The 23,601-nt window shown below is 40.4% G+C and overlaps 1 protein-coding gene across 3 annotated transcripts in view; it reads left to right on the top strand.

Annotated features, from left to right (window-relative positions):
- The window catches only part of pax5 (paired box 5), a 208,088-nt gene that overhangs the window by 65,943 nt on the left and 118,544 nt on the right, over nucleotides 1-23,601 (top strand). For all 3 annotated transcript variants that reach the window (XM_043719625.1, XM_043719635.1, XM_043719616.1), the window contains one exon: nucleotides 13,424-13,599. In XM_043719625.1, coding sequence (XP_043575560.1) covers nucleotides 13,424-13,599 — 176 coding nt within the window. The remainder of the gene's footprint in view (nucleotides 1-13,423; nucleotides 13,600-23,601) is intronic.

Below are 23,601 nucleotides of genomic sequence, written 5' to 3'. Positions count from 1 at the left end.
GTATTTGTTTACGCATGAACAAAAGAAAACTGAATTTAGAACAATATAACTAGTTAAAAACTTAATCAACTCTATCGCAACTTAATGATGCTGTTCCAAATACTTGCAACATCCTATAAACACCAGCTTGGCAAAAAAGGTAAAATCAAACACAAGTTTTTATAGGAGAGATGTCAGGGAGAGAGAGAGAGAGAGAGAGAGAGAGGATCAGCATGGAGCTAGTTCTTTGACCAGCAGCCTCAAACACCCGACCAGCAGTTCTAAATAGCCAGACTGCTAAAACCAAAGAAAAGCTGAGCTGGGAGAACTAGCACTCTCCTTTCAATGTACAGATGTTCTTTTTAAACTTGAAAGCCTTTTTCCTGAAGCAGTATCTGATAGCTATAATCAAATTGGCCCTAAAACTCATACAAACCAGACACATCGGAATCTATGCATTTACGACCCTATGAAATAAAACCAAGGACAACCTAACCTTGTTAAAGGAGCAGCATCATCATACATGCTAATAACAGGGAAAACTAATATGGAGCACTTAGACCACTTGGACATAGTCCTTAGATGTTTCTCCAAGGTATGTGTAGAAGAGAAAAATATATGATCCAGGCACCCTAACTGATCCACTGCGGCTACAGAGGTGACATGACTGGGTTACACCTGTTGGAAGATGAAGTGAGGATGATCAAAGATGTTATGGCTCCCAAGTCTGTACCAGAGGATAGGGTTTTCCTTGGGCTAGTAACTTTTATGGAAAATTCATACATAACCTGTTTTCCTGGCACCTTTGCATCAACTCCTAAAGAAAGGTCAGCCTTGGAAATGGTCGTGTAGCCAAACCAAAGCTTTCAGGAAAGTGAAGACACAATAATCATCCTCTAAGCAAGATCTGTTATTGACATACAATGCCTCCCATGTGGCATCAGCATGGAATTAGCTCAAAAGTGGCCCAATTGAGAGAAATGTCCAATAGCCTATATATTCGAGAGTTTGGCCATTGCAGAGCGTAACTAAATCCAGATAGAGAAGGAAGGGAGTCAGGAAGTTCCACCAATATTTTTATGGGCATAAATTTGTAATAATAATGGACCACAAACCCCTGCCAGGTCATCTTAAAATGGACAAGGCAGTGCCAGCCATCACTTCAAGCTGAATTCAGTGGTGAGCTCTATCACTAAATGCGTAGAATTACAAGTCGGAACACCGTCTGAGAAGCCAAGTAGCGAATGCGGATGCATTAAGCCACCTCCCACCGGCAGATACATTGCTGTGGTACTGGAAGAATCTGTAATGGTTTTACATTTTCTGGCTACATTTCCAATCATAGCTGACGGTATTAGACCTTGGATGCCGAAAGATCTGGTCCTGGCAAAACTGGAACAACTGGTAGTGATGGGGAAACCAACGGGCCATCACAACCAGAATTGAAATGTTTTTGGACCATGACATACCAGCTGACAGTAGAGGACAGCATATTATTATGGGGAGCAAGAACAAATTGACCCGAACAAAGATTGCTGCCTGATAACACCACCAGGGCATCCAGGGTTTCCAAAATGAAGATGTTGGTGAGATGTTATATCTGGTGGCCAGGATTGGAAGCAGACATAGCTGCTTTAGAGGGGCAGTGCCCAGAGTACCAACAAGGACAAAAATTACCATCAGCAGCTCCCTCATATTCATGGGAAAGGCCGGGTAAACTGTGGACTCGGTTGCATGTTGACTATGCAGGTCCTTTTATAGGTTCAATGTTCTGAGGCATGGTGGATGCTCACTCAAGGTCGTGCATCGAGTTCATCTCTCAAACACAGGGCTGATGATAGGAAAATTGCACATAAATTTTGCAATACACAGACTCCCAGAAGTGTGGTCACAGATAAAGGGCCACGCATTACCAGCAGAGAATTTGAGTATTTCCTAAAGTTGAATGGTATTCAACATATAAGGATAGCTCCATACGATCCAACATCTAATGGCCTGGCAGAAAGAGCAGCTCCAAACCTTGGAGGCAAGCTTAAAGAAACAGTCTACAGCTTCGCTCAAAATCAAATTATCTCGATTCCTATTTGATTATAGGACCACCCCTCATTCAACTACAGGGAGAGGTCCAGCAGAGTTGCTAATGGAGAGAAGACTTCACAACAGGTTAAATATGATCTTCCTGGACCTGGGAGGCTTGGTAAAACATCATCAGGAATGTCAATGCCAGACACAAGACTCTGCTGAGTGGAAGGGGACAATGTTTGGTGTAGGAACCAGTTGAATGGCCCTGCATGGGTGAGAGGCATGGTTGATGTGAGGTCAGGTTCAATGGTCCTGAACAAGCACATGGACTACGTGAAAGCTGCAAACTCACAAATGGTGCGTGAGCCAAACATGCCCAGGTCCTCAGAACAGTTAGAAATGTTGGCAGAACATATTTGGTCAGGCCACATTTTGTGTATTGTGTGCAGTTTTGGGCCTGACATATCAGGAAGGATGTACCGACCCTGGAGAGTGATCAGAGGAGAATTATGAGTATGGTCCCAGGAATGAACAGCTTAATGTATGAGGAACGTTTGACGACTCTGGGTGTATACTCGATGGAACTTAGAAGAATGAGGGGTGATCTAATTGAAACTTACAGAATACTGGATAACCTGGACAGAGTGGATGTTGGGAAGATGTTTCTGTAGGTAGGAGGGACTAGGAGCCGAGTCTTAGAATATAGGGAAGAGTTTTTAGAACAGAGATAAGGAGAAACTTCTTCAGCCAGAGAGTGGTGAGTCTGTGGAATTCACTGCCACAGAAGGCTGTGGAAGCCATTGGGAATGAAGAGCTTATATTTGAAACGTTGGCTCTCCGGCTCGGATGCTGCCTGACCGGCTGTGCTTTTTCACCATCACACTTTTTGAATCTGATCTCCAGCATCTGCAGTCCTCACGTTCTGCTGAAACTCAGATCGTGCTTGCAGACTGGATATTCCCAATAATTGCTGCAAGAAGGACCTTCCCCTCTGTTTGTTTTCCCTTACCCCCATTTCACCTCCTTCATGTATTTTTAACTTGTTCTAGATTTGCTGAAAGATAACAAACTGAAACATTGGCTCTGTGTTTCTCTCTCTGCAGATTGTTTAATATTTCCAATATTTTTTGTATTACTATATAAGATACCTCCTTGTTTCCCAAAACATTCACCATGAGTTTTCTTCAGTTTTAAAATAACATCAGAGGAAGATTACACTCAATGTCTAGCTGTCATCTTATGGGCATTCCTGCAACCATTTTAGGAAAGATCCTGTTCTTGTCTCCTCTCTTGAATTTCCATAGAATCCCTACAGTGTGGAAGCAGGTCATTTGCCCATCGAGTCTACACCAACCCTCCAAAGAGCATCCCACCAACTTTATTCCTTTAACCCTGGATTTCCCATGGCTAACACACTTAACTTACAATTCCTGGTCACTGTGGCCCATTTAGCATGGCCAATTCACCTGACCTGCACATCTTTGGACTGTGGGAGGAAATCGGAGCAACTGGAAGAAACCTATGCAGACACGGGGAGAATGTGCAAACTCTACACAGACAGTAACCTGAGGTCCCTGGTGCTGTGAGGCAGCAGTGCTAACTACTGAGCCACCAATTTTGTTATGAACTTGAGAGGTTACAAAAATAACATGTATTTTCCACTGTGTAATAACGGGTTGTTAGTCCTTCTGGAAAATCATGAGTATCAACTCAGATCCTTTTAGAATTGGATCATTAGTGCATAATTAACAGAACCTTGTGGGATGATTTTGCCTTTTGCAAAGGAGATTTTCATCGGTTAGGGCAAGGACTGGCAGTAAGTTGATAAGTTGACATACTTATAGTAGCTTGGGTAAATTGTGAAGCTCATTTACTGCACTGATTTTGACCATTTTGGAAGAAATGTATTAAAACTCTGCACCAATTAGTTGGTATCAAGCAAATGTACTGTCTAAATTTTGCAGATATACCGAGAAATGGATTTGTGATTATATGGTCTTTTTATTCTTTCATGGGTTGTGGGTGTCACTGACAAGGTCAGCATTTATTGCCCATGTCTAACTGACTTTGAAGTGCTAGAGCCATTGCAGGGGACAGCTAAGACTTAACCACATCACTATGGGTCTGGAGTCACAATTAAAGGCAGACTTTCTTTCCTAAATTGTAGCCGTGATCGAGGTGAGATTTTATGACAATCAACAGTTGTGTCATGGTCACTTTTTCCGTGACTGTCTTGCAAATCCAGATTAATTTATGAATTAATTTTAAATTCCCCCAACTGCCGTACTGGGATTTGAATTTCTGTTCCCAATATATTAGCCTGGGCCTCTGGGTTACTGGTTCAGTGACATTACCAGTACATCCCCAATCTCCCCCCCCACCAATGATAATGACTTCTGACGTGTCTTTGGTGTGACTGTTGAACCAACTGTTTACCTTGGATTAAAGGGCCACAAGAAAACCTTAACATAATACAGCTATCCCTCATTTAGCAGTCCCAACGTGTACCTAATACATGGTGGGATGAGTAAAAACATACAAAATGCAAATCACTGCAAAAAGACATACAATGAAAATCACTTCACCATTAAAAAGCATTAATAAGGTGGTTTACATTCCTAAAGACCATACGATGTAGTAGCATAACTAGACCATTCAGTCCATTGAACCTGCTTCTCTTTTCAATGAAATCATGACTAATCTGATCCTCACTACCTTTGTACAACCCTTGATTCCCTCACTGATTAACTACCTCTCTATTTCAGCCTTAGATACGCTCAATAACCCAACCACAGCAGCCTTCTGCAGTAAGGAATTCCACAGACTCACCAGCCTCTGAGAGAAAGAATTCCTCCTCGTCTCTGTCCTAAATAGTAACTCCTTACTCAGAGGTTATTCCCTCTGGTCCCAGACTCTTCCACACGAGAAAACAATCTATTCACATCTACCCCGACAAGCTCTTGGAGACTCTTGTATGTTTCAGTAAAAGGTCTTCTCTCATTCTCCTTAACTCCACTGGCCACAAGCCAAACCTATGCAACCTTTCCTCACAAGGCAGTTCCTCTTTATCCAGGATCAACCTGGTGAATCTGCTCTAGATTGCCTCCATTGCCAGTATATCTTCATTTAGTGAAGGGAATCAAAACAGTTTACTGTATGTTGGGCATGATCTGACTAGTGTTTTGTACAGTCTTAGAAACCACTTCCTAGTTTTATACTCCATTTCTTTTGAAATAAAGGCCAATGTTCCATTTGCCTCCTCTATCGCTTGCTGAAATTGAATGTCAGCTTCTTGTAATACATGCACAACGACTCCGAGATGACCCTGCAGTCTTTCTCCAATTAAATAATATTCAGTTCTTCTATTCTTCCTGCCAAAATGCATAAACTCACATTTTCCCACATTATATTCAATGTACCAAATTTACGCCCATTCACTCAACCTGTTTCTATCTGCCTGTAGACTCATCTTGCCATCCTCACTACATGACAGCTGTAATTCCAATGTTAAAACATGTTGCCTGTGCTGAACTTTTGTGGCCCAAATCTCTTTTTTCTCACTACTTCATACATTTACTAACAAACTACTACCCCTCCTATTTTCTTCAAGCTTGTTATTTCCCACCTCCCATCCATCTTTTCCCATTACATACTAACTGTCCTAATCACCTCCCCCGCACTTCCCTCTCCCTCACAGTCACTGCTTCTGTCTCACTGCCACTCACTATCTACTGCTCACTGCTTCCCTCCCCAGAGCTCCTCACTCTCTCCACCTACTGCCCCTATCCTGATCACTTGAACTAGCAAGATGGCAAATTTGGAGCACCTGGAGAGTGGGAGAGGGAAGCAGTGAGTCAAAGGGTAAGCAACGAGTTTATTTATTCGTAGAATCCCTACAATGTGGATGTAGACCATTCAGCACATTGAGCCACACCGACCCTTTGAAGACCATTCCAGTCAGACCAACGCCATACCTGTAACCCTGCATTTTCCATGGCCAATCCACCTAGCCTGCATATCTTTAGACTGCAGGAGGAAATCAGACCGCCCAGTGGAAACCCATGCAGACACAGGGAGAATTTGCAAAGGTCACACAGACAGTCACCTGAGGCTGGGATTGAACACAAGTTCCTGGCACTGTGAGGCAGCGGTGCTAACCACTGTGCCAGCTTATTCTTTCATGGAGTGAAGGCATCACCAGCAAGATCAGCATTTGTTGTTCATTCCTAGTTGCCCTTGAACTGAACATCTTGCCAGAGCCATTTCAAAAGGCAGTTGAGAGTCAAACACATTGCTGTGGAACTGGAGTCACATGTAGGCCAGGCGAGATAATGATGGCAGATTTCTTTCTCTAAAGTGCATTCATGAACAGGATGGGTTTTTGCAACAATCTATGGTCTTTTCATGGTCACCATTACTGAAACTAGTTTTCAATTTCTGATTTTATGAAAAAATTGAATTTAAATTTCACCAAAAGCTATAGGGGATTGGAATTTGTGTTTTCAGAACTGTAGCCTGGGTCTCGGGATTCTAGTTCAGTGAGTGAGTGAGTGAGTCTCCTTTTCGTCATGACTGACCATGGGTTGCATCCTCGTTGTTCTGGCTTACTGCTTCCCAGCAATAACGTCACTTGTGACCGAAGAGACCAGTGCTGGAGTGACAGTCCCAGTCACAGAGGTCACATCTGTATGTGGTTGTCAATCTGCTAGAACTGCTGCACTCCCTCCTGCATGGCTGCTTGTCTGTTGCAGTGCTCATCGGCATTTTTTCCCCTGTTCTGAAGTGTTTGTTTAGGGTTCTTCTCCATCTCGTGCGATCAGTTGCAAGCCTTTCCAAGGCTCCATAACGATATCAAGTGACTTCATGTCCCTTGTGCAGACATCTTTGTAGCACAGCTGGGTAGTTCAGTGACAATACCAATATGTTATAATCTCCCCCTAAGAGTAGGAGGGAGTGAGCAGGAAGGTTGGGATAAAGAAGTAATGATTGAAATGAGGAGGTGGAACTGGACTCCTGTGCCTAGTTTATTGCTAGAATGTGAGAAGTCCATCAGTCAGTACCGAATGTGTGCCTTTCCACGCTCACTCTATATTGATATGAGTAGGCAGTATGGCCCTGGAGCACTATATGCTCTCTGCACTGCAATAAAAGCAGGAACACCTCCAAACTTTTTCCAGCTGCAAGGTCTCTTTCATTTAGTTTAGTAAAGTTGAAGTAAACATTTTCAGTAAAGTTTAACCCTGGGAACCTGGGCATTTTGTTGTCATGGGAAATAAGATGGTCCGTCATTTCATGGAATTCTATTTTGTTAAAGAAAAGTTCATCACCATTAACAACAATCTTAGACAAGAAATAAAAGGAGAATGTAGGCAATTCAGCCCCTTGAATCTGCTCCACCATTCAGGAAGGTTGTGGTTGATATGTGAAGATGCAAAGAATTAACATTATATCTAGAATATTAAAACAAATACATGTAGAAAACGACATGTTTAATAGCTCTGTATAATAAACTGTGTGGTGTGCAGCAGCAACCAGTCAGTTGTGTAGAAATGACAACAAAAAAGCAGGACCTTGGACCAACTGTTCTATGCTAGTCATAGTGCCTCACATGAGCCTCCTCCAGCAGTACAGTTCTACCAGCTTATCAAGTTTGAGTCCTGATGTTGTCACCGAGGGCACTATTGCCAACTTATATGTGACACTGACTAGATTGCAGGTTATACATTGTCCAAGGGAGCCATGAGAATGGACAGCGCTCCTTATACTGTCATAACTGCTCCATGTGGAGCTGACTAAATGGAAACTAACTGTGCCAAGGACGTTTCAACATGCTGGGGTTGGCTTATGAGAACTTTTGCAATACAGCGACAAGAAATTGTTTGTAGAAAAGAATGCCAGGAATGCAAAGAAATTAAAATGCTACAAATTCTTTATTCCATCAATTCAGTGGAAACTGATTCATACCACTCACAATTTTATAGAAATCCTGAGACAAAAAGGAAAGGGCAATGGGAAAAAAACCTGCAGATTTTAAATCTGTTAGACAATCTGTTCAAATAAAAATCAAAATGATTGCAGATACTGTAAAATAGAAACAAAAACAGAAATTGCCAAAAAATCTCAGCAGGTCTGGCAACATCTGTGGAGAGAAATCAGAGCTAACTTTTCGGGTCAAGTGACCCTTTGTCAGAGAATCTGTTCAACTTGGAAACAAAGGCAAGAGGGAAATAATAATAATTGAAGGCAGAATAATCTTCTGAAACAAAACAAATGGTCACAGTGATGTGTTGAAGGATTGTTTCTGTTTGATAATATCTGACCATCAGTCCAGATTATATAAGTTAGTAAAGTCTAAGTATAGGAACTGCAGCCATGACCTTCGAAAGATATAGATCTTCCTTTATGGTTTGGAAAGGAAAATAAATCAAATTATGTTGGAATAACAGTAAGGAGGGAGGAAAGGGTTGACCCTTTAAAAGACTTTTGCAATTTAATTGATTTTTGAAGGTAGGAAGTCAATCAGTATAAGTAAATTGACGTTATGAGATAAAAATGATCTCTTAATGTGATCCTTTCCCCACCTCGCAGTTTCAGTGCAAATAAATGTGGCTGAACCCCCAGGATCAGCGTGACAGCAGTTATTGTGCACGCCACAGCACTGGCGAGTCAGTGGGGTTCTGTTCATGTTGCAGTTTATTTTTCCTGCATGTGTCTGTGCTCCCTGAGAGAAGGCAATGAACAGTCTCACACTGATTGCTGTTTCAGCCAACAGCAGTTGAGAGAATGTAATTAATGACTCTATTTGCTTGAGCACGGCCGAGAACAATTGAGTTTGTTATGGCAACAACTGATGCCAGCTTCTCTGGGCTCAAGGGATGTGTTAAGTCTGCAACTACAGCTGGGCAAAGCACCAGATGATCCTCATGTATTGGGAGTGTTTGGCAAATGAAGTGTCAATAAAGTTAAGTGATTCAGTCCTACATTTTTAAATTGCAGTAGATGAGGAGGTGGAGTGATTTGATGAATTGCCTGTATAGCAGCTCTCATGAACAGTATTTGACCTGTCCATAGAAAGCTGCATATAATAAATGAACAGTGCAAGTGATTGGAAAACAACGTCTTAAGGAGTTGTAGTGTTTTGCCTATATTGCAGTGACTTTAATTTCAGACTAAGGTGGCAAATTAATAATAAGATCAAATGGTAGAACAATGAATAAACTCATGTTAAGTAGCTTCTCCATAAGTAATGAAACCTTTGTTGTTATTCAGTCCAGTGTTTGCTAAGTCATGAGTTATACAATTATAAATGATGACAGGTTAATGGCGAAAACAGAGGGCTGCAGTTATGCAAACATCCAGCTTAGCCTGAAATTTACTTTGTTCTCAGGATTGATGGAAGTCTGTCTATTACATGCAATGTGAGAGAATTCCTGCTTTTCATTTTAAACCTGTCCTAATGCAAACATGTGACATACTCCTCCTTACGTAGCTTCTTACGGAATGAATTATTCAAATTAAAGGAATTGGGACTTGGATAATCGATTTCCGTTGCTATGGGGGGTACACTCTATGGGTCCTTATGATTTTTCATTGTTTTTATCTCACAATAGGAACTTCACAACAGATGTGTTGATCTGTGTTTAGAGTTATCGAGTCATATAATATGGAAACAGACCCTTTGGTCTATATACTCCATGTAGATGTTGCCCCTCATGTCCTTTTTGTATTTTTCTCCTGTCACCATAAAAATATGCCCTCTTGTTTTGAACTCCCCCATCTGAGGGAAAACACCATTGCTATTCACCTTGTCTTTGCCTGTCATGATTTTATAAATCACTATAAGGTCACCCCTCAACCTCCTACGCTCCAGTGACAAAGGTCCCAGCCTATCCAGCCTTTTTTATAATTCAAACTCTTCATTCTTGGCAACATCCTGGTAAATGTTTCCTGAACTCTCTTCAGCTTAATAATATCCTTCCTATAACAGGGCACCCGGAACTGCACACAGAGGCTTCACCTCTTCTGTACAACCTCAACATGACTTGCCAACTCCTATACTCAAAGGCCTGAGAATTAAGGCAAGTGTGCTGAATGCCTTCTTAACCACCCTGTCTACTTGTGACACAAATTTCAAAGAATTATGTACCTGAACCCCCGGAATGTACTGAAGCCTTAAAATTTGGATCTTTAATATTTGGTCAATACACTGAACAAATAAGTGCTGTTCTTTAGGTCTTTCTGTTCAACAGCATTAACCAGGGCCCTACCATTTATTGTATAAGTCCTGCCCTGGTTTGTTGAACCAAAATGGAATACCTCACATTTATCCAAATTAAACTCTGTCTGTCATTCCTCAGCCCATTGTTTGTCAAAGGAAGTGATTTAGCGCGTTAGAATCTTTTCATGAAAGAAAGACTTGCATTTAGGTGATAACATCCATGACATTGGGATGGCACATAAGAGAAGAACTTATAAAGTGCATTCATTGCAATGTAGGAAAAATGTCAGTCAATTAGTAAACAGCAAGATCCAATAAACCAGCAATGCGAATTGAGTGGACAATTTGATTTCATGATGTTAGTTCAGGTATAATTGATGGACAGAGCATCGGAGAACTCTCATGCTCTTCTTTGAGTGGTGCAGTTGGAGATATTGCGACCACATAAAGAGGGCAAGTAGGACCTCCATTTAACAGTTTATCTGGAAACTTCGCAAAGGCATTATCATTGCCCCAATATGGTAATTTTAAAAATTATTGCATGGAATGTGGGCTGCTCTGGCCAAGCCAACATTTATTGCCCTTAAGCAGATAGCCTTACTCCCCTTCTTGAAGCTGCAGCCCATGTGGTATATGCATTTCACAAAGCTGTTAGAAGTAGGGTTCCAGGATCTTGACCCAGAGTGACAGTAAAGAAATAGTGATGTAGTTAAGTAAGACGAATGAGGTGGGAACTGGGACTATTTCCAAGCTGGGACAAGTGTTCTTTAGCTGTTGTATCATAGTAAATATAATACTGTTCATAGTTTGAGCAAACCTGTGTTCAAACATATACTAAAAAAGAGCATTTATAATTTTGCTGAGGTGACCAACTTGGACAATTTCTCCACTACATTCAAAACGTTGCTAACAAACAGTGGTCAGATGAAATCTTCCCTTTGCTGTTATTTGCTTCATAATGATGGTTCTTAGCTGTTTCATTGTAGTTTTTACCTATTTCTGAGGTAAAGTGAGTATCAAAAATCATGATCAATTCAACAAATGTCCCTATAGCAGTGACTGCACTTCAATAGCACCTCAGTGACCATAAAGCACTTTGGAATGTACTGAAATCTTGAAGTTCGGATCATTAATATTTGGCCAATACACTGAACAAATAAGTGCTGTTCTCTAACTGAGAGTAAAAGTGTTTTGTTAGCTTTGACCTCTTCTTTAATGAACAGAAGATTTTTATTCTACTGATTGCCTTCTATTTATTTGCTTTAAACTCAACTTTCACAAATTAAGCACGCAGCGCAGTTTTCTACCAGTCTGTAGTGTACCACCATATTATACCAATATACTGCTACAATGTACCACATTAAATTATAATTAAGAAACTTGCTAGAGATGATATCTGCATGAATTATAAATTGAAAAAGTTAATTGTTTCATCCCACTTTATTGCCCTTATCATTAAAAACTTTCTGCTTCAATGAAAAATATGCGATGGGAGACAGTGGACACCCTGCGGTTTTTGAAGCTCTTGAGTCTGAGCTCACCAGAGGTGTAGAGTGTTTCATTAAGTAGTTCGGTATGATTGAAGTGACTGGAAATGTAGAATGTCATATGCATGTGACTGTGCTAATCAGAAGTTTAAGTGCCTCACTCAATAGATCTATGTAACCTTGGCTGGACTCAGGTTTGTATAATCAAATGTCTGATGAAGTGGTGTGACAGAGAGAGCAGAAAAATTCAGCACATCTTTATTTGGAAATGGTTTTGAAAGGCAATCCCTATTTGGAGTTGAGCTCCTGGATATTAGGATGTACACTGGCGACTGTGATCACCTGACTGCAGGGTTCCTTTGAAAACACAACTGAAGAGAAAATGAAAACTAACTCATTATTTTATTAAAGTAAAAATGTGGAGGTAGTGTCTAAGGATCAGGCAGATCCAGCTGCTATACAGTAAATGGGCACGTGTATCATTAAAGGTGTGTATTGAAGTAGCTGATCTCTGTATATCCAAGGAGTATGGAGCTGGTCCAAATGTATCTTACAGGTCAAGCTTTGAAATGAAGAAGCAATAAGCCAGTGAAATGGTACTATCACCAAAACATGATTGATCAATTGAATTCTATCAAAGAGAGTGGACAGCCAGATTAAGTCAGGGCTGATAGGTTCAATGAGTTAAAGCATGATGTTCATTTCAGCTTCATTTCACCAGTCTTTGCTTGTGAAATTGGTCAATCAATAGAGGTTGAAGATCATATATCGGTGACCATCTTATAGGGAATATAATCTACTCTAGGCAGCCCCTGACTCCAGCTGTCTTCACTATAATGGAGACAGAGCTGAAACTCCATCAGTATGACTGAAATGGGCTGATATCTTGGACAAATGAAAAGTATTTTTGGAACTCTGTTGATTTATCTTTTAGTCAGGTTGATTTACAGAGAAACTGTAACCATCTTGAAGGAAATATAATGATTTTGCTTCAAAATTTGTGCAATAAATATATAGCTAAAATATAATCATAAATTTTTATTTTTATTCTACCTTTAGAAATTTTTTTTTTGTTCAGTGTTTGTGGGATGGATTGGGGAAGAGAAGGCTGTTTTGTTTGATAATGTTAAAAATTAGATCATTGGTTTAGCTTTTGTGCCTGAAGGCTTTTGAACAAAAAAGTGATGTGTTTAGCTGTATTTGGAGGCTGAAAAGAAAGGTGGAGATGTGAAATTTTATACAGATGAGAGAAATGAAGAACTGGAAATCTGAAAGTGAACGCCTTGTATTCTGCTGGTTATTTTTATATTTGTATGTAAAGGAATAGTAATAGTATGGTGCCTTTAATTCATTCACTGTCAGTGTTAAGTCTCCTGTTGTTCCTCATATTTCTCTAACTGTGCTGTATAATATTTAGCAATAGAAATGATCTTTCCAGCTGCTAAATGCTTAAAAGCATTTGCATATCTGATACTGAAAATTAAACCTGCTGGATAGAAGATTCATTTCAATATTTTACAGACATGGTATAGAGCTCCTTCAAATGTTTCGCTACCCACTTCATGTAGCTTAAATAAATCCTGTATAGGGCTCAAATTTCGTTTTGGCAGTGTCTAAAGTAGAAATCTCTAATAGTCTATCAATGTGTCCAGCTCTGTTTTCTCCTGTGCCTTTTAACACATTATGCTAAATGCCTCTCTGTGTCTGTTTTGTCAAGGTGCTCAGGAAAACCCAATGCACAACGGACACTCCCACCCAAGCCGGGATTTTCTACGGAAACAGATGAGGGGCGAACTCTTCACACAGCAGCAGTTAGAAGTGTTAGACAGAGTCTTTGAAAGACAGCACTATTCAGACATCTTCACAACCACAGAACAGATCAAATCAGAGCAGGTGAGAATGAAAACACTTTCACACAACCTCCCTCATTAATGAATTGAGATGGGCCTTGCTACAGTGGACTTTGGAGGCCAGAAGTTTGAATCCCTCTTCTGTCAAAGACGGTGATGCCAACTAATAGCCAGAAAAAGCCAAAGATCTCAAGTGAAATTAATTTGTCAGTTTGGATTGTAAGTGGGTTGAAAATCTCTATATTACATAGAAATAGAGCACAAGAGCATGAAAAATGTGGAAAAGCTTGTTCATCCCAGTTACTCGTGGTGGAAGGATAGTGAGTGGGGTAGGCAGGGGGTGTTGAATTGAAAAGGATTGAATGAATAAAGGATGGGGACCTCAAAGCCGTGCCTAAAAGGTCCAGTTTGTCTTTTATATGGAGACACCATTAAAACAGGAACAGTGTAGAACGAAGGAGTGATTGATAAACATCCTTGAGTGATAATTGGGTTTCATAGAAAATTAGGAACCAGAGTAGGCCATTCAGCTCCTTGAGCCTGTTCCTTGCTCAGCTTCGTTTACCAGCTTTTGCTCATTCGCCTTGACACTTTTACCTAATAATAAAAACTCAATGGCTAGAATTTTCCCCTCCTGAAAAGTGACAGGGAAGGTGGTAGAAGGGAAAGATAATTGGATGTGTTTGCCTTCACAGAAATTAAATTCAGGGTAGGGAGACCCAAGATTGACTTTCCTACCTTGCTACCAATTGGAGCTCTTAAGTATTCAATGAACACCGTTGTCATGATTAACTCTAACCCCTGCAGGCGAGAACAGTGGCAGCCTTGCTGGGGAGTGAAACAAAGTGGCCTGCTTGCCGAGTTGACATAAGGACTGGATCTGACCCAATCTAGGGCTGAGTGGAGAAATAAATGGGCCCTTGTGTAGGTTTGGCCCCTTGCCCCTACACACCCGTTCCCTGCGATCCCCACCTCCACTTGTGCAAAGTCACATATCTTGCCTTGCTGCTCCTGAATTTCTGCATTGTTGTACCAATAACACCATTGCTGCACCAGGAAACGACGAGCCAAAATCCAACTCAGTGATTGCATCGGTGCCTAATAGACACATGTCATGGCATCCACACTGAGAATATAAATCGGAAATTCCCAGCCAATAAACCTCAATCTTAAAAACTGCAGATGTCTCAGCCCCAATCTTAGAAACTTTAACTCCCTCAGCTTCCATAGTCCTTTGGTGGACGAGACTTCCAGATTTTCACTCCCTTTTATGAAGAAGTACTTCCTCATTTCAATTACAGATGAACTACCTTTATTTTTAAGATTATGTTTCCTGATTGTAGGTATTTTTGATCAGAGGAGGTTATTTCTGTATTTTTTGAGATCTTAGTTCAAGAGAAGCCACATTCATTAAACTTATATTTGTAGAGTCGTTAAGCCCTATTATCATTTTTGTGACTTATATTGACTTTCTCTTTAAAACAAATTAGCTAATTATTAAATTAATTTGATCTTTAATAAGACAATTAGACCATAAGATATAGGAGCAGAATTAGGCCATTCTGCCAGTTGGTCATGACTGATATATTTCTCAACCCCATTCTCCTTCCTTCTCCCTGTAGCCCTTGGTCTACTTATTAATCAAGATGCTATTTATCTATGTCTTAAATACACTCAATGATTTGTGCCTCACAGCCCTCTGTGGTAATGAATTCCACAGATTAACCTCCTCAGGCTAAAGAAATTCTTATTCCTCTCAGTTCTTCAGGATTGTTCCTTCATTCTGAGTCTGTGCCATTGGGTCCTGGTCTCCTTTACTGGTGGAAACATCGTCTCCACATCCAGTCTATCCAGGCCTCTCAGTAGTCTGTAAGTTTCAATGAGATTTCATCACCACCACATCACCATGCACCACCCCCACAACCCCCAAATCGTTCTAAACTCTATCGAGAACAGACTGAGTCCTCACTCTCCTCATATGACGAGCCCTTCATTTCCGGGATCATTCTTGTAAACCCCTTTTGGAATCCCAGTGCCAGCACATCTTGCTTTAGATATGGATATGGAGCCCAAAACCACTCTCAATATTCCACATGCCATCTGACCAGGGCCTTATGCGGCCTCGGAGTACGTCTGGTCTTCTAACCTAGCCCTTTTGAAATTAATACTGACATTGCATTTGCTTTCCTAATCGTTAACTGAACCAATACAAGCAGTTTTGCTTTTCTCTTGGAAGTAATACATCAAACCTGGGATAAGTAATATAGAAAACGAGAATTCTAGAAGATGAATTTTTATTTTCTCTAATTGTCTGGACACATCAATTGGTGGAAGTGCCACATCATTCACTTGCATTAAATAAAACTTGAATTTCTACTTGGTAATGAAGATATAATCACCTCACTGTGTTAATTTTAAAATAATTTAAACTGATCATTTCAGGTAGCTTTGGCCTCTGTCATCCAATAGTGTTAATTCACCATGCTGGCCACAGTCTGCTATCCTAACACAGGACATCCTGTCAGAGTTATTCCATACAAGTGTGAGAGTTGACAACTCTCCAGGACTGGAGTCTTCAAGAAATGAAAATTGACCTCCAGGACCCTACTGTGTCCAAACCTGCAGAAAAATCATAGGAACAATGACATTTTATTGTCACTTCCTTTGAACATTTCTCTTCACTTGGTATAAAATTATTGAAAAACTAAAACAAGTGCCTATTTAGCTGACAAATAAATATCATCCAATTGGGTAGTGAGATTGTTTTGCTTTCCAATTGGCATAGGAAAGCAGTGCATCACAAAGAGGCCACTAATGGCTGTAGTGTGGGGCAAGTTATGGGATGAAACTTCAGGAATAGAATTAATCACAGTTGCTGACAATAACAAGGGCCCAGTATTTGGAAGATTTCCTAAGAATCCATACATGTAAAGGTCCTGCTTCTCTGAATAGTCGGACCTTATTTTAAAAATACGCAGAAGTCTTGAGTAGTTTGAGTGCTTGATCAATTGTGGTTGGTTTGAAGGAAGGTTGCCTGACCCCAGTAATTTATTTTCTCTCCGACCTTTCTCCTGCTTTTGGGGGAGGAAGGGGTTAAACTTAAGTCAAGATGTCAGCTCCTAGATGATGTCCAAACAAAAATTTAAGTCATAGCGAATGCAATTAGAATAAGCCTCAGTAAAGACAGGTTTAGCAACTTATCCTTTCTGCTCAACTGAGTGGAGGAAGACAGCAAGATTACCATTGACTTTCCTCATTGGGGTACAATGTTTCCTGATTTGAAGTGATTCCCTTCTTGGTCTAGGTGATCTTATTTCCAAACCTTGCCATGAGCATCATGCTTGGCTCATGTAACCACTGAATTTAGCCAATCCCAAATTTATGTCTCTTCTATGCATGCTATAATGACTGTTAGAATGATTCCTTGTGGCATGGTAGTTTAAATTGACTGATTTTACTGGTAACTTGGACAACAGGCAACTAATCAGCAAGTTTCTGGGGGGGGATCAAAAACTCTCCATGAGTAAGGCAAAGAGAATTGAAATGGGGCATTCAACATAAAGTTGGGTAACTGCAGATACAATGAGCCCAGTCACCTGGAAACCAGCATATCAGGAGGACCAGGATGGGATTTTGGAAAGCTGGCCAGAAGACAGCCCAATAGGTTTTGCCTTTGGCTTTATAGAGTCATACAGCACAGAAACAGACCCTTCGGCCCAACTTGTCCATGCTGACCAGGTTTCCTAAACTGAAGTAGTCCCATTTGCCTGCATTTGACTCATAGCCTTCTAAATGTTTCCTATCCATGTACCTGTCTTTTCATTGTTGTAATTGTATTTGCCTCTACCACTTCATCTAGCAGCTTGTTCCATGCACATGACACCCTCTGTGTGAAAACATTGCCCCTCAAGTCCTTTTAAATCTTTTCTCTCTCACCATGATCTTATGCCTTCTAGTTTTGGACTCCCCTACCCTTGAGAAAAGGCCTTCGCTACTACCAAGTCATAGAGATGTACAGTACAGAAACAGACCCTTCGGTCCAATTTGTCCAATACCTGAAATTAATCTATTCCTATTTGCCAGCGTTTGGCCCATATCCCTCTAAACCCTTCCTATTCATATACCCATCTGAATGCCTTTTAATGCTGTAATTGTACCAGGCTTTGCTGCTTCCTCTGGCAGCTCATTCCATACACGTACCCCACTCTCGGTGTGAAAAAGTTGCCCCTTAGGTCTCTTTTAAATCTTTACACTCTCACTTTAAACCTATGCTCTGTCGTTTTGGACTGCCCAGTGACCCTCATGATTTTATTAGCCTTTATAAGGTCCCCTCTCAGTATCGGATGCTCCAGGGAAAATAGCCCCAGCCTATTCAGCCTCTCCCTATAGTTCAAAGCTTCACCCCATTAGCAGTTGCATAAATGATTGCACAAAATAAGATGGTGAGAGTCAGCTTGGCTCAGTGGGTAACATTCTTGTCTGAGTCTGAAGGATGTGGGTTTAAGGCCATTCCAGAGACAAGAGCCGATTATCCAGGCTAACACTTAGGCGAAGTACTAAGGTAATGTTTCATCTTCTGGATGAGATTTAAAGGCAAGGTCCCTTCTTCCCTCACAGGTGGATAGAGCAGGTTCTGGTGTCCTGCTGAATTATTTATACTTGAACAACATCACAATATCATAAAACATAGAACACCAGATACTGAAAATCTGAAACAAAAAAAGAAACTGCTGGAGAAACTCAGCAGGTCTGGCAGTGTCTGTGGAGAGAAAGCTGAATTAACATTTCGTCTCCAGTGACCCTTCTTCAGAACATATCAAATTATCTGCTCCCTATTTGCTTGCTCTGTGCGAATTAGTTGCCTTCTTTTCATTATGACCACCCTTCAAAACATTTTAAATAACTGAAGCCACAAGATCATGAGGTGCTATATCAATGCAAGTATTTATTAATTCTAACTACTATTGCTTAGGAAGGTAGTGACAGGGTGAAAAGAAGAAAAAACTTGCCTTTCGTACTGACACCCGAAGCAATATTAAATAGTTGTGTTTTTTAAGAAACGTCACAAAGTGTGGCAACCAGTTTCTGCAGAGCGAGGTTCCAATAGACGTAATACGACAATGATTAAGTGATGTTTGTAGAGCAATAACTACTTATTAAGATTTGTGTGAGCAATTCTATTGCAAGATTGTCATTGTATTAGTAAGATTGTGATTGTAGAATAGAGTGATGCTAGTGATCACACCAAAAGAAGGTAATTGTCAAGTAAGCTTTTGAAAGCAACTTTACATTAAAATGATGTCAGTGATTTTACTGGAAGGTGATAGCAATTATGCATTTAAAATAATATTTGTTATATAGTGGGTTATTGTTTAATGAGGGAAAGTGATTGTACAGGAAGATGATGCCAAGTTCACTGTAAATTATGGTGTTTTTTGCAATAAGGTAATCGTTTGATTTTAAAGCAAACTGATGGCAAATGAGATGAAACAAGTAACCGAATAAGATAACATGTCAGGAGGTGTTTCACAGGAGTGAATATCAAATTAATTTTAACATTAGCCCATATAAGGCTGTATTTGGATGCTTTGTCAAAGAAGTAGGTTTTAAGGGGGATTTTAAAGGAGAGAGAACTAGAAAAGTAGACAGTGAATTGCAGAGCTAAAAAGCTGAAGGCACGACCACCAATGTTGAAGTAATTAAAGTTGGGGATGCTCAAGTAGCCAGTGTTAGAGGGCCGAGGAGATTTGAGGGTTATAGAGCTGAAGTTGACCGCAGATGTATGGAAAGGGTGAAGGCAAGAATGAAAACGAGGATGAGAATTCGAAAGCCAAGGCACTGCTGGAGCAGGAACTGATGTAACTCCACAAGCACAGGGGTATTGCATGAAGAGGAGACTAGGCACAAGTTAGGTCAAAATAAGAGTTTGGTGATTATACAATGAGCTGAAACAAGTAATGTACTGCAAGATTGTACTATAAAATGTACAAAGTTAAAAATCACACAACACCAGGTTATAGTCCAACAGGTTTATTTGGAAGCATCAGCTTTCAGAGCGCTGCTCCTTCAATAGGTGGTTGTCCTGATGACCACAACCACCTGATGAAGGAGCAGCGCTTCGAAAGCAAGTCCTTCCAATTAAACCTGTTGGACTATAACCTGGTGTTGTGTGATTTTTAGCTTTGTACACCCCAGTCCAACACCGGCACCTCCAAATTATAAAATGCACAATATTGTACTATAGGTTTGTGGTTATTGTACAATAAATAGATAGAACTGAGTACAAAATGATTATTTAGCTATTGTACTGTAAGGTGCTGCAAATAACCAGCAAGAGAATGAAGTGATTTTTACAGTATTACTGTCCTGCTATATGGTTATATATTCAAATATGGGGATTTTCCAGTAAGATGGTGATGTGGCAATGTGTTTAAGTGATTTGCATGGTATGATAGTTGACAGTAATAAGCTAGTGATTGTATCGTTACAATGATGTAATGATTGTACACTAAGAATATTTTTAGGTTATACAGCGTGGTTGCAATATAAGACAATGCTACCCACACCAAAACTTGGCTTTCATTCTGGCAGCACCTGTTTTAAATTTCCCATCTTTATTTTTAACTTCCTCTATGACAACCCTTTTCATGTTTGTAACATCATTTATGGCCCTCTGAGATATCTGGGCTCTGCACACTCTTTTTTGCCGTCCCACCTTTGACAACCTTCAGTACTTTGAAACCAAAAGAGAAAATGCTGGAAAATCTCAGCAGGTCTGGCAGCATCTGTTAGGAGAGAAATGAGCTGACGTTTCGAGTCTAACTGACCCTTTGTCAAAGCTGGGTCAGTTAGGCTTGAAACGTCAGGTCTTTTCTCTCCTTACAGATGCAGCCAGACCTGCTGAGATTTTCCAGCAATTTCTCTTGTGGTTTCAGATTCCAGCATCCGCAGTAATTTGCTTTTATTCAGTACTTTGAGCTGCTGAGATGCTAACCTCTGGAATTTCTTACCAAGACCTCTCTACTTCTCTATCTCCGTCTTACCTCTTTTTAGGTACACGCAGTGCTTTTAGGGAGGGCATTCAAGATGTTGACCCGGTGACAGTGAAAGAACAGTAATACAGTTCCAAATAAGGATGGTGTGTAGCTTTGAGGGGAACTTGCAGGTGATGGTATTCTCATATATTTACTGCCCTTGTCCTTCTAGGTTGTAGAGGTCATGGGTTTAGAAGGTGCCATCGAAGGAGTCTTGGTGAGTTGCTACAATGCATCTTGTAGATGGTATATACTGCTGCACTGTACGTTGGTGATAAAGAGAGTGAATGTTGAAAGTGGTGGATGGAGTGCCTGCCAATGTCCCAGATGGTGTAGAGCTTCTTGAATGTTTTTGGAGCTGCAACCATTCAGGGAACTGGAGCCTGGTGCTGCTTTTGTTTGATGTTCCTTTGAAATGCCTTAGAACATTTTATTACATGAAAGGTGTTATATAAAATTTTTAAAGCTTTTTTTACAGAAAAGCAAAGTAGCCATAGTCCTACGTGACTGTAGGGTTGATCTCTCATTATATAGAGAGAGCTGACTGGTAATGGTTTGACCTGAGGGTCACCGTGCCTCAGGTGAGGAAAGAATTAGAATTAGAATGAGCTTTATTGTAACACTTACTCAAATGAATACAGTGAAAAGTTTACAAGTCACCGCCTATGGTGCCATCTTAGGTACAAAAGGACCTAGGTGCAGATTGTTAAATTCAAATTCTTAAGGGGAAAAGAACATTTTTAAAAATGAGAAAGTCCAGCATTATTGATCATAGGAATAAATTAGAAAAATAAAGAAGTAAAAAGTTCAGAATACCAGTCCTTCCAACCCAGTCTACACCAATACCTAGCCTCTAGTCCACACCAGGCCTTGACTCCAGACTTCATAGGGCTTCACCTTGAGGTTGTCAAGTTTGGGAGAGATGCTCTGGAGTCATCTTGAGGCAAGAAGTTCACACTGAGGCCACGCTGGGCCAGGACACTGTCACACCGGGCCTGCACTGAGCCCAGGAGTTTGAGTCCCCGCTGAAGCTGGGAGTTCAGGACATCACCGTGAAGAAAGAAGGAAAAAAAGAAATGAGGAAGTAAAAACAGGAAAAAAAAAGAAAAGAAACAGAAGCAGCAGATGAGCGCCAGTTGAAGATTCCGACTCTGTCACCATCTGGAGAGTCTTTCATGGTAACCTCAGCTGGTGTGGGAATTTAACCCATGCTGTTTTTGTCATCGCTATGCACCACACACACTCTGCACCTCAGTTATATAGCCCACTGAGCTGATCACCCCCATTACTTTTGCCTGTGTCTCCAGTGCTAACTCATTTTTAAAGCAATATCATAATCCATAGAAACCTCCTCTAACATTGATGCATAAGTTTCATGTACTGTACCTGTTAACTTGTTCTTCACGGACATTATCCAGTTTTCCTTCAGCTACTCCATTTGTTTTGCCATTTTCTCAAATATCATTAGTATACTCCATTATCCCCCTTTAAATAGTCCTCTACAAATTTAAATATTTTTATACAGGACTTTAGATTATAACTAAGATTTTCCACATCATAGCTGCCTTTGACACCTGAAGCATTTTTTAAACCTTCACCCTCCTAATTTGGCATTCTTTTTTCAATTCCATCTCTTTATCCTTTTCTCTCTTTTATCTTTAGTTCCAGCCTCATGAATGCTCTCCCATCATATTTTTACCTCTCTCTGATGTTCAAGTCTTTTAAGGTCCATTTCCCTTTTCATTTCAGGCTGCTTGAGTTATTTCTTATGTTCAAGCTGCTTTAACTACAGAATGTTTGCTAACTCAAGTGATTCACCAGTTGGTGTACTTTGTCCCCCTTGTATTTCTTCTATTCTGTGATACTTTGCCAATATTTCCATTAATTCTGCTTTCTTAGCCATGACAGGAAATTGCACTTCTAACTTATTTGCCAACTCTATCAGGTTGGCTTTTGTTAAGTCTTATAAATCCAACAGAATACCCTTTTCAACTGTAGGATGGTTTTAGCTGTTACCAATGCCATCTTGTACAGTATGAGAAACCAGGTATCGGCAAATTAATTTAAAGGATAGGCCAATAAAGATACAATGGGAGACATTTAAGGGGGCATTTCAGAATATATGGAACGAATACTTGCTAGTGAGTAAGAAAAATTCCTTGGTACAGCTCCACCATTTGTGGTTAACTGGAAAGGCAAAGAAAAAACATATAATTGTTTAAAGGTGGGTAGCAGGTCAAAAGATTGGACAGTGTGTATATATAAACAAAGCAATGGTGTAAGGGGCAACATATTGGTATGGGTAGAAAATTGGCTAGCTCACAGGGAGCAGGCAGTAGGTATAAATGGGTGATTTTCAGTTTGGCAAGGTGCAGTGAATGTTGTGTCAAAGGGAAGGGTGCTGGAACTTCATGTGTTTATAAATATGACTTGGATGAAGGGGTGGAAAGCATGATTTACAAATTTGCTAACAATTCAACGATGGGTAGAAAAATAAGTTTTGATGGGGACACAAGGAGATGATAAAAATATTGAAATTTTATGTGTGGGCGAAGATGTGACTAATAGAGATTAATGTGGGAAAATGTGAAATAGTCTATTTGACAGAAAGAGAATAAAAAGGAAGATTCTTGTCTAAATGTTGAAAAACTGCTGAGTTATGAGATAGATAGCGATCCGGGTGTCCTTGTGCATGAATCACAAAACACTAGTCTGCAGTTACAGCAAATAATTGAGAAAGCCAACATAGAGTCATAGAGATGTACAGCATGGAAACAGACCCTTCGGTCCAACCCATCCATGCCAACCAGACATCTCAACCCAATCTAGTCCTGCCTGCCAGCACCCGGCCCATATTCCTCCAAACCCTTCCTATTCATATACCCATCCAAATGCCTCTTAAATGTTGCAATTGTACCAGCCTCTACCACTTCCTCTGGCAGCTCATTCCATACCCGTACCACCCTCTGCATGAAAAAGTTGCCCCTTAGGTCTCTTTTATATCTTTCCCC

This window comes from Chiloscyllium plagiosum, chromosome 2, assembly GCF_004010195.1.
Source record: "Chiloscyllium plagiosum isolate BGI_BamShark_2017 chromosome 2, ASM401019v2, whole genome shotgun sequence".
NCBI classification, from domain to species: domain Eukaryota; kingdom Metazoa; phylum Chordata; class Chondrichthyes; order Orectolobiformes; family Hemiscylliidae; genus Chiloscyllium; species Chiloscyllium plagiosum.
Note: the sequence above shows the minus strand (reverse complement) of the source record. Positions and strands in the feature narration are given on the sequence as shown.